The sequence below is a fragment of the Larus michahellis genome, chromosome 1 (assembly GCF_964199755.1).
Source record: "Larus michahellis chromosome 1, bLarMic1.1, whole genome shotgun sequence".
Taxonomy (NCBI): domain Eukaryota; kingdom Metazoa; phylum Chordata; class Aves; order Charadriiformes; family Laridae; genus Larus; species Larus michahellis.
Window position 1 is genome coordinate 223,579,370 of NC_133896.1, and position 14,705 is coordinate 223,594,074.

The window sequence follows — 14,705 nt, forward strand, 5'->3', positions numbered from 1 at the left end:
CCCCTACTCCAAGAGAGATATGGACGTGCTGGAACATGTCCAGAGAAGGGCCACGAGGATGATCAGAGGGGTGGAGCACCTCACCTATGAGGACAGACTGAGAGAGTTGGGGTTGTTCAGTCTGGAGAAAAGAAGGCTCCGAGGAGACCTTATAGTGGCCTACCAGTATCTTAAGGGGGCCTACAAGAAAGCTGGGGAGGGACTTTTTAGGATGTCGGGTAATGGTGGGACTGGAGGGAATGGATTAAAACTAGAGATGGGATAATTCAAACTGGACGTTAGGAAGAAGTTCTTCCCCACGAGGGTGGTGAGACACTGGAACAGGTTGCCCAGAGAAGCTGTGGATGCCCCTGGAAGTTTTTAAGGCCAGGCTGGATGGGGCTCTGAGCAACCTGGTCTACTGGGAGGTGTCCCTGCCCATGGCAGGGGGAGTGGAACTAGATGATCTTTAAGGTCCCTTCCAACCCTGACAATTCTATGATTCTACACCAAGATTCATCTTGACTGTTTTCAAAGCCTACATGAGGATGAGATGATTCCTGATCTGGTTAATTGTATATGTCTACACTGAAGATATATACATTTGGTCTGCTGAAACTCTTACTGCCAAAGGCCAGTTAATGAGTAAAACATGGTGACTCTGTCCTAAAGCTCTGGAAAACTGAGACTGAAGAGAGTCACTTTGAGTTGCAGAACATGGTCAGCCTTCCATCAGCCCCTCTCTGTAGCTGCTTCCCAGTTTTGGAGGTATGCCACATTGACACAGGAGAAAAATGATCCAGCTTCCAGTGAGACATGTCAGAAACTACAGTTGCCTTTTTTCAGTCTGAGACACTCTGTTGTCCATGCCCAAACCCCCAGTCCAGAGGCTTTTGTATAAATGACTGTAAGGTAAGCTAAGGACTTGCAGTATTTCGACTGTTCTGCAGTAAGTGTCAGGGCATGCTGAAGGATAATAGAGTACAATTAATATATGACAGATTCAGCTACCCTCCTTACTTACTGCAACATGGAAAGGGAGGATAGAAAAAATCAAAACCCTGGGAAAGCAGGAAAACAGGTATGAGGATTAAAAAAAAATGTTACCTACATTTCCTGAAGTTCTAAGTAGTGTTAGTTATCAATGTTCTCTAATGATACCACAGGCTTCAGGTCTGAGTAATAATGTTCCATTCGAGGTGCCTATGTTTAGCACTGAAATAGTAGCAATTATTATTTATAATTTACCCGCAATTGTACTGACGAGTCCTAGACAGGGATTTACACTCCACTGAATCAGATGCTGTAAAAATACCCAGCAAAAAAACCCAAACAATATCCGTTCTAAAGCATTTGGAATATAAGTATAAAAAAGTCAGCAGTTCACAGATACAGGAGTACAAGAAAATGGCAACTTATGAAAATAGTGAGATGACTATGATACAAGTAAGAACTAATTACATAACTCTGCACGTGTTAATTAAGGTTTGGGATACTGTCTCCATGTAAGAGTCATGAAAAACTTGCTTTCAAATTTCAGGGCTATGCATTCTACACGACTGAAGTAAATGGAGAAAGTATTTACCTTTATCTGGCCTTTTTCGCAGGGTTCGCTGCACACAGATCTGATGATATTATTTTTCTCTGACCATATTTCATCATCATCCATTTTCAGCTCACCATTGTCCCAGCTGCCAACATTGATGTAATCGAAGTAGTCCTTCCCCATTTTCTTGAAATTCATGATTTCGTATCTTTGGGAACACAAAGGGAAGACATAGCTGAGTTGAGGAGAACATCATGAAACGTTTCAAATTAAAGGAACACTATGCAGTCAAAATCAAGTTTTTTGAAACAAAGAAGACAAAATTTCAAGCATTATGCTTGCCTTTGAATCTCTCCCAGTAAGTTTTGTGATATCTTCGTCTTCCTTTTCCTTTGTATTTTAATTTGTTTTCTACCATCACCGTGAAAGTTCCCTGAACACTTTGGGGTTAAATGACTGAGCTTCTGCAAATGACTTTATTTATTTAAGGAAAACACTGAAATGAGCCAGACAGGATTCGTCCTGTGTAACTTTCAGCTCTGAAGCCAACCCTACGTGTCCTAGGCTCCCTCTATAGCAGAAGCAGAGAAATCCAAACCTATAACGGCAATTCCCAATGCTAAGCATTCCTCACTGTCTGCAGGGGCTTATTCCCCTCGTGAGAGAGGAAGCCTGAAGATGGGTAAGCTCCTGAAGTGAGGTAGAAGCAACCTAGGCCTGTAGGATCAAAAGAAATGTCCTGTGCTGTAAGACTGCAAGATGCAATTTGGTGTGGCACCCAGAGAGGGATCAGGCAATGTTCTTCAGGCACACACTCCAGAACTCTGGGACTTGGAGGAGGCTTCAGGGAGATCTTCTTGACAAGAGGCACCTTGTAGTCCAGGCATTTGAAGAATTAAGGTGAGACTTGCCTTTTTTTTGGCCTTTTTCTTCTACAGCATTGCAGCACCAAATGCTATTCTCCTCCATCCATACAGTCCCCTCCATTTTTATGTAATTCTTCAGTGATCAGAACACATTTAACTCCTTGTACAGTATGGTATGGAAAAGAAAGAGTATTCATGCCTCAGTCCTAGGCTGCTTTTGGGTCAGATCATCTTATTATCTGGGAACAGAAGAGTTGGGCACAGAGCTAGGGCTGATCAGAGTTTTCAGGTTCATGTTCCTCTTCCTCCTATTTCATTTTTAGCTCCCAGAGAGTCTTAGAGAAAGTCTGTGGAGTGACGTAGGACTCACTAGCCTCCTACTGGCATGCTGAACACCAGGCCAACTTTCTGCCTTACAGGCCAGTTCTTGCAGCGCTTACTTGTAAGGCACACTTGGAAAGTTGGGCAGCTCCTGAAGTCATGATGTCATACTTTTCTTTAGCTCCTCTTTAGCGGATTTTGCAGTAACCTGACTAAGCTGGATGAAACTCACTGGTGGAAAATAAGCAAACGATATGGACTGAGAAGATGAACACAATCATATGTTTAGAAAACCTGCCTGGTTCATAAAGCAGGAGACAACTTTTTCCTGGCAGCAGGCACAAAATAGGCAAAGCATATGGACAGGGCGGGATTAAGAGTGATGTTGTCAGAGTGCAATTTGTGAAGTCTGAGGTACAGATAAATAAAGGAACCCGCCCATTAAATCAAATAATCTCTTAAGTAAGATACCCAAGTGTCTCTTTCAAGTTTTGAGGAAACACTTTTAAAACTGACAAGCAGTAGCCATGCTATACCTAACATCAGTATTTTTCCCATGCTGACATAAAAAAAATTACAGTAAAACTATTCAATAATGTTCTCCATCCATGGACCTCAGGATGCTTTGCATCAGGAAACAAAGTCTAACTGTCACAGTGGGGAAACTGTGGCGGGGATTCAATGCCAAAATCAGACACAGGTCAGGATCAGGATTGCAAGCCACCTGTGAAAGAAAATGGAAGTGGAGCCTGACTGAATGGGTAATATGATGACCCATATGACCCATATCATATGATTCTTGAGTCTTTCCAAAAGAAGAAGGGATGAGCAACCACAGAGCTAGGAAGAAATATTGGAATATTTCACTTCCCATTCTGTACAAAGAAGGAAAGGTCCACAGCTTTGAGAATGACCTCATCAAAGTTGGAGACGTCAATGCCAGACTGACATAAATGAATTGAATCCAGACAACACACACACACAAACCTGAATAAACAGGCTTTTACGCTTTTTTTTTTTTCCCCCCTGAGGTTCATGTAGTAACAGTCTGTTCAAGGATTAAACAGACTAACCAAAAAGTTAGCCCAGAAGCCACTGTGGAGCCTTTATTCAGCATCGTCAGGACATTGTGACACTCCTCTGAGTATTGCTTTGCTACAGCTGTCAATTCAGAGTTTCATGGGCAGATGAACAGCCAGTGCTTAACAGGCCACAGGACCTAAAACAATTATCCCTCCAGTAGTAGTTCCATACATACGTCCAAAGGGGAATACTGGAAAGAAACCTAACAAATAAAATAAACTGTTGTCTCAATATGTTGTGTCTCTTCTCTGTGGAGAACAACGTTGGTGGACTGATAGTAACAGCCAGACTCAGTAAGTCCATTGCTATAGCGGAGGCTCACGAGTCACTGGTTCCCTGGAGCTTCCTCGAGACACCACAGGGACAGTTTGTCACTTCAGGATAGGAGAGACCAGATGGTGCAATAGCACATTTCCAGCAGTGCCCTAATCATGGTGCAAACCACTTCTTTCAAAACAGAAGTGCCATGAAGTTCCTGAGAATACATACTCTGTAGGCAGCACAGCCAAAACATCAGCATCTTGTTTTTCTTGCCTTTTCTTGCGTTCTCAGTTTCTTTTTTGGAGTTTCAATAGTATTTGCAGATAGTTGTTATCTTCTTGGGAAATCATGGCTGTTGCTTCCATATTCATTTTGTTTTTTCCATGTCTTCTTTCTCACCTAAAACAAGCCCTCCGCTAGAGTGTCTATCTACTTACAGCTCAACATACACATAAAGGACTTTGGAATACGGCCAGGATTCAAAGCATCTTGTGGGATTAATCATCTGTTGTATAATATAAAAACCCTTTTGCCATACATCAAAATCCTGAGCTATCTAGGTCAGAAAGGCTTTTTATGTTCTGATTTCCTGCTTAACGCCGCCACCACAGTACAGCTGTGAGGATTTATATTTCCGTTTTATGAAGCGAAGACGCAGCTATCAATGCAAGTGAACAGGGGAGATGAGTTGTTGCAGTATGACTGCACCATCCCCCAGCCGTTGCAAACAGAGTTTGACAGTGCTCAAAGGACTATAAACTGTTCGAAACCTGGGCATTAGAGATGGAGCTTCCTATTAAGCCTTAATCATGAAAAGTAAGTTTTGGCTCGATTGTGGCTAATTTTAGCATGTAGATGGGATTTAGTGATGTGACTATTGTAGAAGAGTTTCAAAACCATTTTGGGGCCCCCCATTTGTGGGGCCACTTTGTCGCCGCACACAGTCCATGAGTTTGAGTAGACAGAGCACTAAAGTGTCTCACACAAATCCAGTGAGGCTGGACTTCCTTAAAGTTGTGTTACCCTGAGGTGCACCATCAACAAGGTGTCCCCATGCTCTTCAGTGAAACACTGATGTCCTACTGGGACTGAAGAAATGACTGCACATGATATAATTCCTTCATCGTCTTTCTTAGAATTGAATTTTAAAGGACCCAAGACATTCAATTAAATTCCTTGCAACAAAGGGAATTAAATCGTCATTATTAAGCATGCCAACACGAGGAAAAGGTAAAGCTAGAGGTCTCTCTGAAACATTTAGATATTGTCATTGGTGCTGTCATGCCACATATGGTTTATCTGTGGCAGGTCACATATCACTTATTTGTGGCAGTTTTCAGTCTTTCAGCAAGAAAAGAGTGGAACAGGTAGGAATAAGATAGGATGCAGTCCAGTGCATCTGAGCAGCATTAAAACCAAGTGGGAAACCTTTAAAAGAAGTCTGGGGCACGTCTTTTAAAAACAATTTGGTCAGAAAAATCTAGACTGAGCACTTTTCTTCAGAATTCAGCTATTCGTAAAAATAGAAATGTTTAGCGGAAGACAGCCTTGCTCACCAAAACAATGCTGAAAATAGATTTCCATCTGAAATTTTCCTGGGTTTCTGCCAGTTTGTGTCTGAGTTCTCCTACCGGCTCACAGTGCACTTCCTTGGAGTCTGAGTCTGAAGAGTTTGAAGATTTGTGTCTCCAGAGACACAGACTGCTTTGTAGGTGGCCGTACTGCTCTCTTTTGGAGAGAATGCTAACTTCACGGGTTTTCGAATAAAACGAAAAAAAAATCAGTTCTGAAACTGCAGAAACACCAAAATTCTCTGACCAATGGATTTACCTTTTCCTATCCATCTTATATAGTGTCTTATGTCTTATATTTCATGGATGTATGTGTATACAGGTATGTAAGTTTTCAGCAAAAGAAACTTTGTTTAAATTCAATGTGCCTTATGGAAGCTCAGGATGAATTAATAATTAAGCCTGTTATGCAAATGGAAAGGCTTTATTTGGAAGATATGGAAGGAGATTTTTAATAATTCTGGTGGAAAAAAGGAATCCCAGACAAACCAATACAATCAGTACAATATTTCTGATATTGTTTTACCTTTCTTCATAAAAGAACTATGTCTGCTATGATTGCTTATCACTCAATCAAACACACAATTTAAACACCCAGACAAATGGAGCAATGCTGCCGTGGCCGTTGTGGTGTATGAACATAAAGTTGAAGCTCTGATGGTTTGTAGTGAGAAGTAGTACCTTTAAACGGTACAGATGAGAATGCAAATTCATGCAGGAAGATTGTATGCCTGAAAGTTCATGTCCTTAACCTTAAACATCATAAAAGATGCACGTTAAAAAAAAAAAATTATGGGAAAATAAGGACATAAATTCAGGAAATGTGAAAATAAAAGTATGGGATCTTAGCTCTGATGTCAAGTCGGCATGCATCTACTACGTGCAGTTAACATGTCTGGTATTAAAGAGTTTGACAAATGTCAACATTACCTTCCTGGCGAGTCGCCATTCTCATCAAATAAGATCATGTCCCCAGAGACTCCGGTAAAGTTAGTCTTCATGAGGGATTCCAGGAGCTTCCGACCATCTATGGGCTTCATGGCATCACAGAGGCCCACGTAGCCCGGGCACAGTGACATCTGCATGTTGTGGAGGCCATACGCCATCGAGTATATTGCGTTGATTACAAAGCCCATCTTGGAGTCCTGAACGTGCTGCGTCCTCAGAGTCATCTGGCCTGACGGGGAACACCACAGAGTGGGTGGTTAGTGCATGGGGCTGAAATACGATCAGCTCTTCAGACATCTGCTGCTGGGTTGATTATTAATGGTGGAAAAAGTCTTTTTTAGTGTCTTAAACAGCTCATAGCATATGTTCTTACAGAGATCACGTTAAAAAAAAAAAGAAAGGAATGAAAGAAGATGTTCTCCTTAAATATTTTACTATCTAGCTGATGCATTGCTCTATGCAGCTGTACACCTCACATATGTTCTTTTTCGACTGCTTCTCTTCCAAGTCAATATGTTTTGGAAAACCCAGGAGTTTCTCCCTGCAGAAATTTCTCCAGATCCTCAGAAATCTTTTGTTGAGGTGTTAATGCTAACATGGGGTCTATTCCATAGTGACCTTGTAGACAACACTTTTGTTTCAGAGACATGGGAACCAATCCTGAGCAAACGGACTGACTTTGGCACAACTCCTTTACTGTACCGAAAGTTCCTGCGCTAATAACCCTCCTACTTCTATGTCTCTTTCTCCTCTTTATTTACGAAGTGAGGATAGTGATGCAATGCAGATGAATGCATTAAAATGTCTGTGAGGATGTGGGTTAGGCGATGACTCTCTTTAGCCAGAAGTGGTTAACCTTACTTTGTTGAGCTTTTAAAACATAATGTCTGGATTTCTGTTTTCTATTTAAGCTTCTGTAAAATGCACAATAAAAATTCATTCACCAGCACCCTGAAGGCCCTGGTTTTTATAACCCAGGGTTATTAATGGCACAGATTTGCTCTGCCGGCAGCACCAGTCCAGATAAGGAAGAGTAGGCTGGAGGTTTTGTGCCTCGTATGTCATCAGTACAGCTGCCAGCTGCACTCCAGCCGCCAGATCTTTAATACTGGGGAAGCGAGAAGAGTCAGAGATAAAGCAACTGCATCAACGGTGCTGGGAATTTGTCAGACCCCTGGAAAGGTTGGGCTCTGGAGGGAGGACAAACAAAGGTCTCTGCTAGAACATTTGCTCTCCTTTTATCAGTCAAGCAGCAATCCCTAGGAGCCAGGGAGTCCCGTGTGTGGGCAGCCAGGAGCAAAGGCAATGCAAAGATCTCTCTCTCCGTTCTATGAGAGTGGCAGCTCTGCCTCCATAGAGGCACAGGCCAGCGGCAGAGATGGAGCTTGTCTGGGCTGCAGGGGCAGCACAACGCGAGAAGTAATTCATGCCATGAAAAGACAAGACAGACAATTATTTTCTTGAAAGAAATGAAGACTAATGTATGACTTTGAGGGTGGACCTCATCTATTTTAACAATATCTATTCAGAAGACAAGCATCCAGTCTGATGTCTAGGCACCTTTTGTGGAGGTAAGGGTCTCCAGCTGGTGATTGATCCCATCAAAAAACAGGTGCATCTACAAGCTCGCCTTTTCGGTGGTGAACATGAACATCACCACGCAGTTCTAATCACTAAAACATATTTGAGTAGTGGAAACATCAGGAAGGGTAGCAAAGATACATAGTGCAAACTAAAATCATTAGGTAGAGATCAGTAAGTGAATGAGGCAACTGAAAGATTCCTTTTTTCCCTCTGTTTCACACGGGAGCTGGCACTCCCAGTTCCAGCCCACCCCAGGAGCAGTGATTAACATTTTGGACAGTGAAGTGATATGAGACTGAAATATCTGTAATGGAAGAAAAGCCCTGGAAACAACACACAGTGTTGCTCATTTGTTCTGTTCTACCAAGGTATTGCTTTTTCCTAATTAAAAATAATAGGCAGAAAAACTGCAACAGTGGAGTACATGTAAAACCCATATTAATTGAAATTAAGTGGAAAATTGAACAAGCGCATTACATTGCAATACACAAAACTTGGTTTAACCAATTATTCATCTTCAAAATTAACAGCTCTCAAACCGTGCAGTTAATTACAGTAGCCATTAGAATGAATCAGATTTGCATCAGCAATAGTCTTTATTATGAAACAATATTTCGGCTGCTTTATTGCATAGGATTGCTTAAAAATGTGATAACTTAATTCTTACAGGAACACTCTCCGCTGGGCTTTGTGCTTATAGAATTATTATTATGACTTTCTTTAAACATTGAACCTCATTGAGTTCACCTGATGCTTTGTAATGAGGCTGCTTCGCTCTTCATAGAAGCTGCTGGCAATCGTCAGCAGAGTCGTGGGGGAATTAGCTGTTGTGAGAGTTTTAATATGCTTCCTGCAGCTGGAGAAAACATTTCCCCGAGATGTTAACCGCCTCCCTTTGCTATAGAGGGGCAAATCCAACCTGCCAGCTCCAACTGTCGGTTTACAGTACCTCCGGCCTCTGTAGTTAAGGGGAACATCTCAAAAACTAAGACAAAAGAAAATTTTTGTCCTATAATATACTACAATACAGTCCTAAAAAATGCCAGCATTAAAAAAATCATAGAATCATAGAATCATAGAATCATAGAATTGTTGAGGTTGGAAGGGACCTTTAAGATCATCGAGTCCAACCTTTAGCCTACCCTGACAAGAGCCACTTCTAAACCGTGTCCCTCAGTGCCCCATCTTCCCTTCTTTTAAACACCTCCAGAGATGGTGAATCCACCACCTCCCTGGGCAGCCTATTCCAATGTTTAATAACCCTTTCAGTGAAAAAATGTCTCCTAATATCCAATCTAAACCTCCCCTGACGTAACTTGAACCCGTTTCCCCTCGTCCTATCACTTGTCACCAGGGAGAAGAGGTCAGCCCCCATCTCTCTACAACCTCCTTTCAGGTAGTTGTAGAGGGTGATAAGGTCTCCCCTCAGCCTCCTCTTCTCCAGGCTAAACAACCCCAGCTCCCTCAGTCGTTCTTCATAAGGTTTGTCCTCCAGACCCCTCACCAGCTTTGTAGCCCTTCTCTGGACACGCTCCAACACCTCAATGTCCCTCTTGTAGCGAGGGGCCCAAAACTGAACGCAGTAAAATAAAATAGTTAAGTCTGGAAGGGGTTTCCAAACCATTTCACAAAGTATTTAGGCACGTCAGACTTGAAGCATACGCGTAACGCTATTGACCTCAGTGAACATAGGAGTGGTATTAAGGGAAGGCTGAACACATGAGCTGAAAGGTAGCCTCTCAGCCAGAAAAAAAAAAGTAAAAATGTTTTAAATCTATGTCTGCAAGAGGTATGATTTAGGTAACCTTAAACACATAGTTCACTCAAGTGTTAGTGCTTATTGTTCTTACTAGAACTCAAACACAGATCTTAAATTCATCCACGAGTGCTGTCTTCAGTCAAGAACCTTTCCTGACACAGGGTCTTCATGAGATGGAGATGTGGCACGGATGAATTTAATGATGATGATGCCAGTAATGTTCAATGGAATTGACTTTACGGACTCTTAATCAAGAACAATGAAAAAATGTAATAGAAGTTGAGGAGTTACAACAGAATTTCTGGGCAGAGAATAAATATCCACAAACTCTAACCCGTATGCTTGTTTATAATAATCATAATAGAATTATTTTCTATTAGAGTAAAAAAAACCCATATCTATAAAAGATCTGTTTTTCTGCGTTTTGTACTTTCCCATATGAGAAAAATTTGCAAGGAAGGAAATGAAAATGTTTTGCTTTCCTGTGGGTGGGAAAAGCTAGTGTGATGCCATTTAATGTTCTCATGTAGGGATAAGCAGGACATGTTCACATGAATGTTTCAGTTCAGCTCGGGGAGGGCTTTCAAAGCCAATCTCCAAATCCTTCCTGCTCACTGTGCTTCCCTTTGGAATGGTTGTCCCGGTTTCGGAACGACATATCAAATTTCATTCAAATGGCACTAAAACAGATAAAATGCCCCAGGAGAGCACCTAACGCACCACGGCTGCAAACGGGTGTTCAAACCCTAGGACCAGGCTACACCCAGTTTAGAGTGAATCTCCCCCAAGCTATGAACCTTTCCTGGCCCATGGAGTTTGCAGTCAGACTCAGCGCCTCTCCCAGGACGCTGCAGACAGTGGGATTGGAGGTACGGAGGTGACCGTGTGTGTGGGCCAGGTACAAAGCTGCATTTCATAGCTCTCCAGTCCATTCGTATTGCAACTTTGACAGGCTTAAGTGCTTTTTCTGCGGTAAGACTGAGCGATTTTTTCAGGACATAGCTCATTTTCCCATAAACATTGTTTGAAATAATATCAACCTCTTTACAAATCTGTGTGGAATTTGGTGATAATGTCCAGGTGATTATAGAAAGTAAACTGCACTGCAGTACCTCAGAACCAATAAATATTCATGTATCATGAAAATTACTGCAGAAATAAAAAAATGTGCCTCCTGCAATTAAGGTGTACAAGGCAATGGGAGAACGCAGGGTGAGTGAAATCATATCTAATGAGGAAAGCGGGACAGTACTTGCAATCATTAGTGATCAAACATTGTGGAATTCTCTAAGAAACGAGGGAATCTCAGTGGTTAGAGGACGTGCGCAGATCCCTCAATTCTGTTCTGTTTATTCCCTTATCTTTCTTGTCCAAGTAATTTTGATAAGTAAATAAGGGCTTATCCTATTATTTTCCGAGCTGTGAGATCATGAGACACTTCCAGATTTGCAGCCACACAGCCATGTATGTCTACAAATTATTACATACACAAATCCTGTCCCTTCTTTCACAAATCCGATAACCCATCCATCCTTCAGTTTCCCGTCTAATAATATTTCCTTTCGACTACTTTTTGTGTGCCATCTTACTTCAGGCTAAATATTCCTCAGGAAGAAGACGACTGCTCATTATTTTCCTTTCTTTCCCTCTGCTTAATGCAATGGGCTTGTTACTGGCTTGGGTTTCTAAGTGCTATCGAGCTATCTCTGAAGTGAAAGTAAAATCATGCTGGATTTCATGGGAAATATTAGTATGTAAATATTCTGTAGATCACTTAGGAATCTATACACAGGATTCAGGTGAGCCTCTACAGTATGGTTAAATGCATTAAATATCAGCTTAGGAATTTGCTGCCGCTGGAGAAGGTGGTTAATATCCACGCTTTTTCCTACTTAAATATATATTCTGTGTGTCGGGATACATCTGTATGTTCCCAGCTTTATTACAGGACGATATCAAAGGTGAACAACAGGCTGAGAATGGTATAAACTCAGCGCACTGTAACCTGCACCTTTTCCGCCCCCGCTGCTGGGGGTGACCCAGTTTGGGACGCTGCAGCGCTATCACGGCAGAGGACAAATGTGGGCTCTGCAGGGCGACCACGCGCAGTGCTACTCAGCACTCGTGAATTCACCTCGCGAATTTATGAATTTTTCCACGTCCTGGGGCCATGCGAAGGCAAGCTCAGGTACAGGCACGGCACAGCCGCGCAGTCTGAGCTGAGGCAGCCTGTTGGCATGAACCGGGGAGTTTATACGGGGAGGGCTGGCTCTGAAACCTGCCTTGAACCCGTGACTGACGGCGCGGAGACTGCCCAGAGCTGAACTCCCCATCCAAATGTGTTCTTTCCTCTTGTCACATCTCCAGAACAGGAATATGTAGATGACGGAAAAAAAACATGTTCTTTGATGAAGAAGGTGATTCCAGCTGGCAACGGTTCGTTTCTTGGATCTATTTTAAAAAGCAATTAGCGCACTTGTGGGCACGGAGCCAAGGAAGCACTTAAGGGCCCTTCGCGGTCCCGGTGCACGGGGAGCCGCTCCTCGGCACGGGGGGCGATGGGCTGTTCCCACGCTCCAGCCTTTCCCCCCAGACCCCAGCTCCTGCCACCCCGGTCAGGGCCGGGCTCACTGCGCTCTGCCGCTCTGGGGCTGCACTTTGAGGGCGATACGTATATCTATACCTCCCCTAAAGATGGAAAAACAAACCCAAACCATCTCTCGCAGGGAATGATGAAATTTCCCTGGTTTTTTTTCCCCCTCTACTTAGCATGCAAATAAACAGAAAACATTCTTCAACAAAATTCAGGATTTTACGTGCTTTTTATGTAAAATTTGTCAGTCGTCTCCCCCCCTCCCCCGCCCCGCCTCGGCTATTTTTTACCCTTGAGGAAGATGAAATACAATTTTTTTTCTGTTTGCCAGCTGGTGACATTACAAAGCCTCATCAAGCAGGGATGTGCCAGAGTGCAAAATTACCATGGTTCAATATGCTTTTCCTGCTTTCTAACTTTTCCAAAGCTGAGAATACTTTGAATTTTAAAGAATGGAGGAAGGGTAAAAAGAAAAGTGATAATACTTTACATTCCAGGCAACATCCCTCTTATTTCATTCTCTGGGGAGAAACAAGAGAACGAAATATGAGACACAATATTTTTTTCAAAGTGTAGAGCAGGTTTTTTTGCTGTTCAATGAGCTTAACATTGAAATAAAGGGAAATGTGTAGTGTTTCACTTTTTTTATTTTAAAATTTCTCAATGATCAAAACGTCTTACAGGACACCACAGAGGAAACCAGAAATATAGCCTATGGTCTCCAGCTATCCCATAATGTTTCCCTATGACTAATTCACGAATTAGTTTCCATATAGTTTCCATAAATATGTCTTTAAAGACTTCATCAATTCTTTGTGTTAGTTTTTGTTTTGAGAGACAATGCGTTGGCAGAAACGAGTTCCAGTTTTGCTAGCAAATAGTCCCACGTTCACTTTCTGTTAGCGACAGCTGAAGTTCAAGTCCACCAGGAAATATTTCTGGTTGTTTGGTTTTTTTTTGTTTGTTTGTTTGTTTTGTTTTTTTTCCTTTGCATTAGTGAATGCAAAGATAAAATAAAATAAAAAAAAAATCAGGTGAAAAGGCTGCCTCTTGTAGCCAGGACATAGCGGGTCCTGCCTGCTGCAGGTTATGGTGTGGGACTTGTTAGGTCTGTCACGCGTCCACTCTGTCACAGTTGTGCTCCTTGGGAGCACATCAGTAACCTTCCCGGCATCTGCATGTTCTGGATGGCATGGGACCAGGACGGTCACCCCAGAAACGTGTCTCTTCAGTGAAAAAATGAGGGGAGTTTTATAAAATGGAGGAAAGTCAGTATATGTGAACCAAGGTTGAGCATAGCGTTCATACCTAATTAAGTTAACATTATTTAAAGACACAGAAGAAGACTCATTTTGGAAGCTTTTCCAAAATCTGTCACCAGAACGTTCTGTTAAAGCAATGTGAAAAAAAGTAACTTTCAGTTCTCTGTTATTTGTAAGGTTCCAGGTGTATTCTTCTGCTAAAAATCAATAGTTTGTTTATTTATTTATTTATACCCTAATTTAATTTCTTACAGGCTCTTGGACTAATGAACGAACATATTTTCTGCTACATGGGAAACTTCATGTAGTTCAAATATCCTTTTCCATTCAAAATAAATAAATAAACTCTAGACTGGATTTTATCTTTTCTGAAAAGGAAATTCAGAGGAAAAAAGGAAGAGATGTGGCAACACTGGCAAATGTCATTTTGATGCTGAGGCAAAAAACATAGCATAACACTGGAACAATGTAAAAGCAAATTATAAACTTGAAACAAAACACTTCAGTGCTAATGAAATGAGAAAACAAAAAATGACTCATTTCAATGCTTTTCTTTCGAAGTGTGTGTCATTGAATCAACATGCTGCTATGGAGCATTTTTCAAATTTGACAAGCAAGTATTTTCCAACGCAATCCCCCCTCCAAAGGTTTTTGACCAATTCTAACTTTCACTCTTCACAACCGAAAGCCCATACTAGCACTGTTATACTTTATGGGGTGATTATCAATAAAACGTTAAATTTGAGAATGACTGAGGGACTAAATTCAGTGTCCTAAAATGCAGAGAGGATTTTCAAAAGATTTTTTTCCAGTTGACTTTGGTGCTTTACAAGTGTTTAAGCCCACGTGAGCAAGGCGTGGTCAGAGCTCTTACAGATTTGCCTAGAGGTTGACCTGGACCCTTGGATGCCTCGGTACTGGCTTCGGTTGTC

The 14,705-nt window shown here is 41.9% G+C and overlaps 1 protein-coding gene across 11 annotated transcripts in view; it reads right to left on the reverse strand.

The window, feature by feature from the left end:
* Positions 1 to 14,705, reverse strand: part of GRM5 (glutamate metabotropic receptor 5) — a 290,564-nt gene that overhangs the window by 41,173 nt on the left and 234,686 nt on the right. For all 11 annotated transcript variants that reach the window (XR_012585219.1, XM_074572515.1, XM_074572508.1 and 8 more), the window contains 2 exons: positions 6,558 to 6,804; positions 1,565 to 1,733 (listed from right to left, as the gene is read on the reverse strand). Coding sequence is in view for 10 of the 11 variants with exons in the window: in XM_074572515.1 (XP_074428616.1) it covers positions 1,565 to 1,733; positions 6,558 to 6,804 (416 nt within the window). In the remaining variant the exon portion in view is untranslated. The remainder of the gene's footprint in view (positions 1 to 1,564; positions 1,734 to 6,557; positions 6,805 to 14,705) is intronic.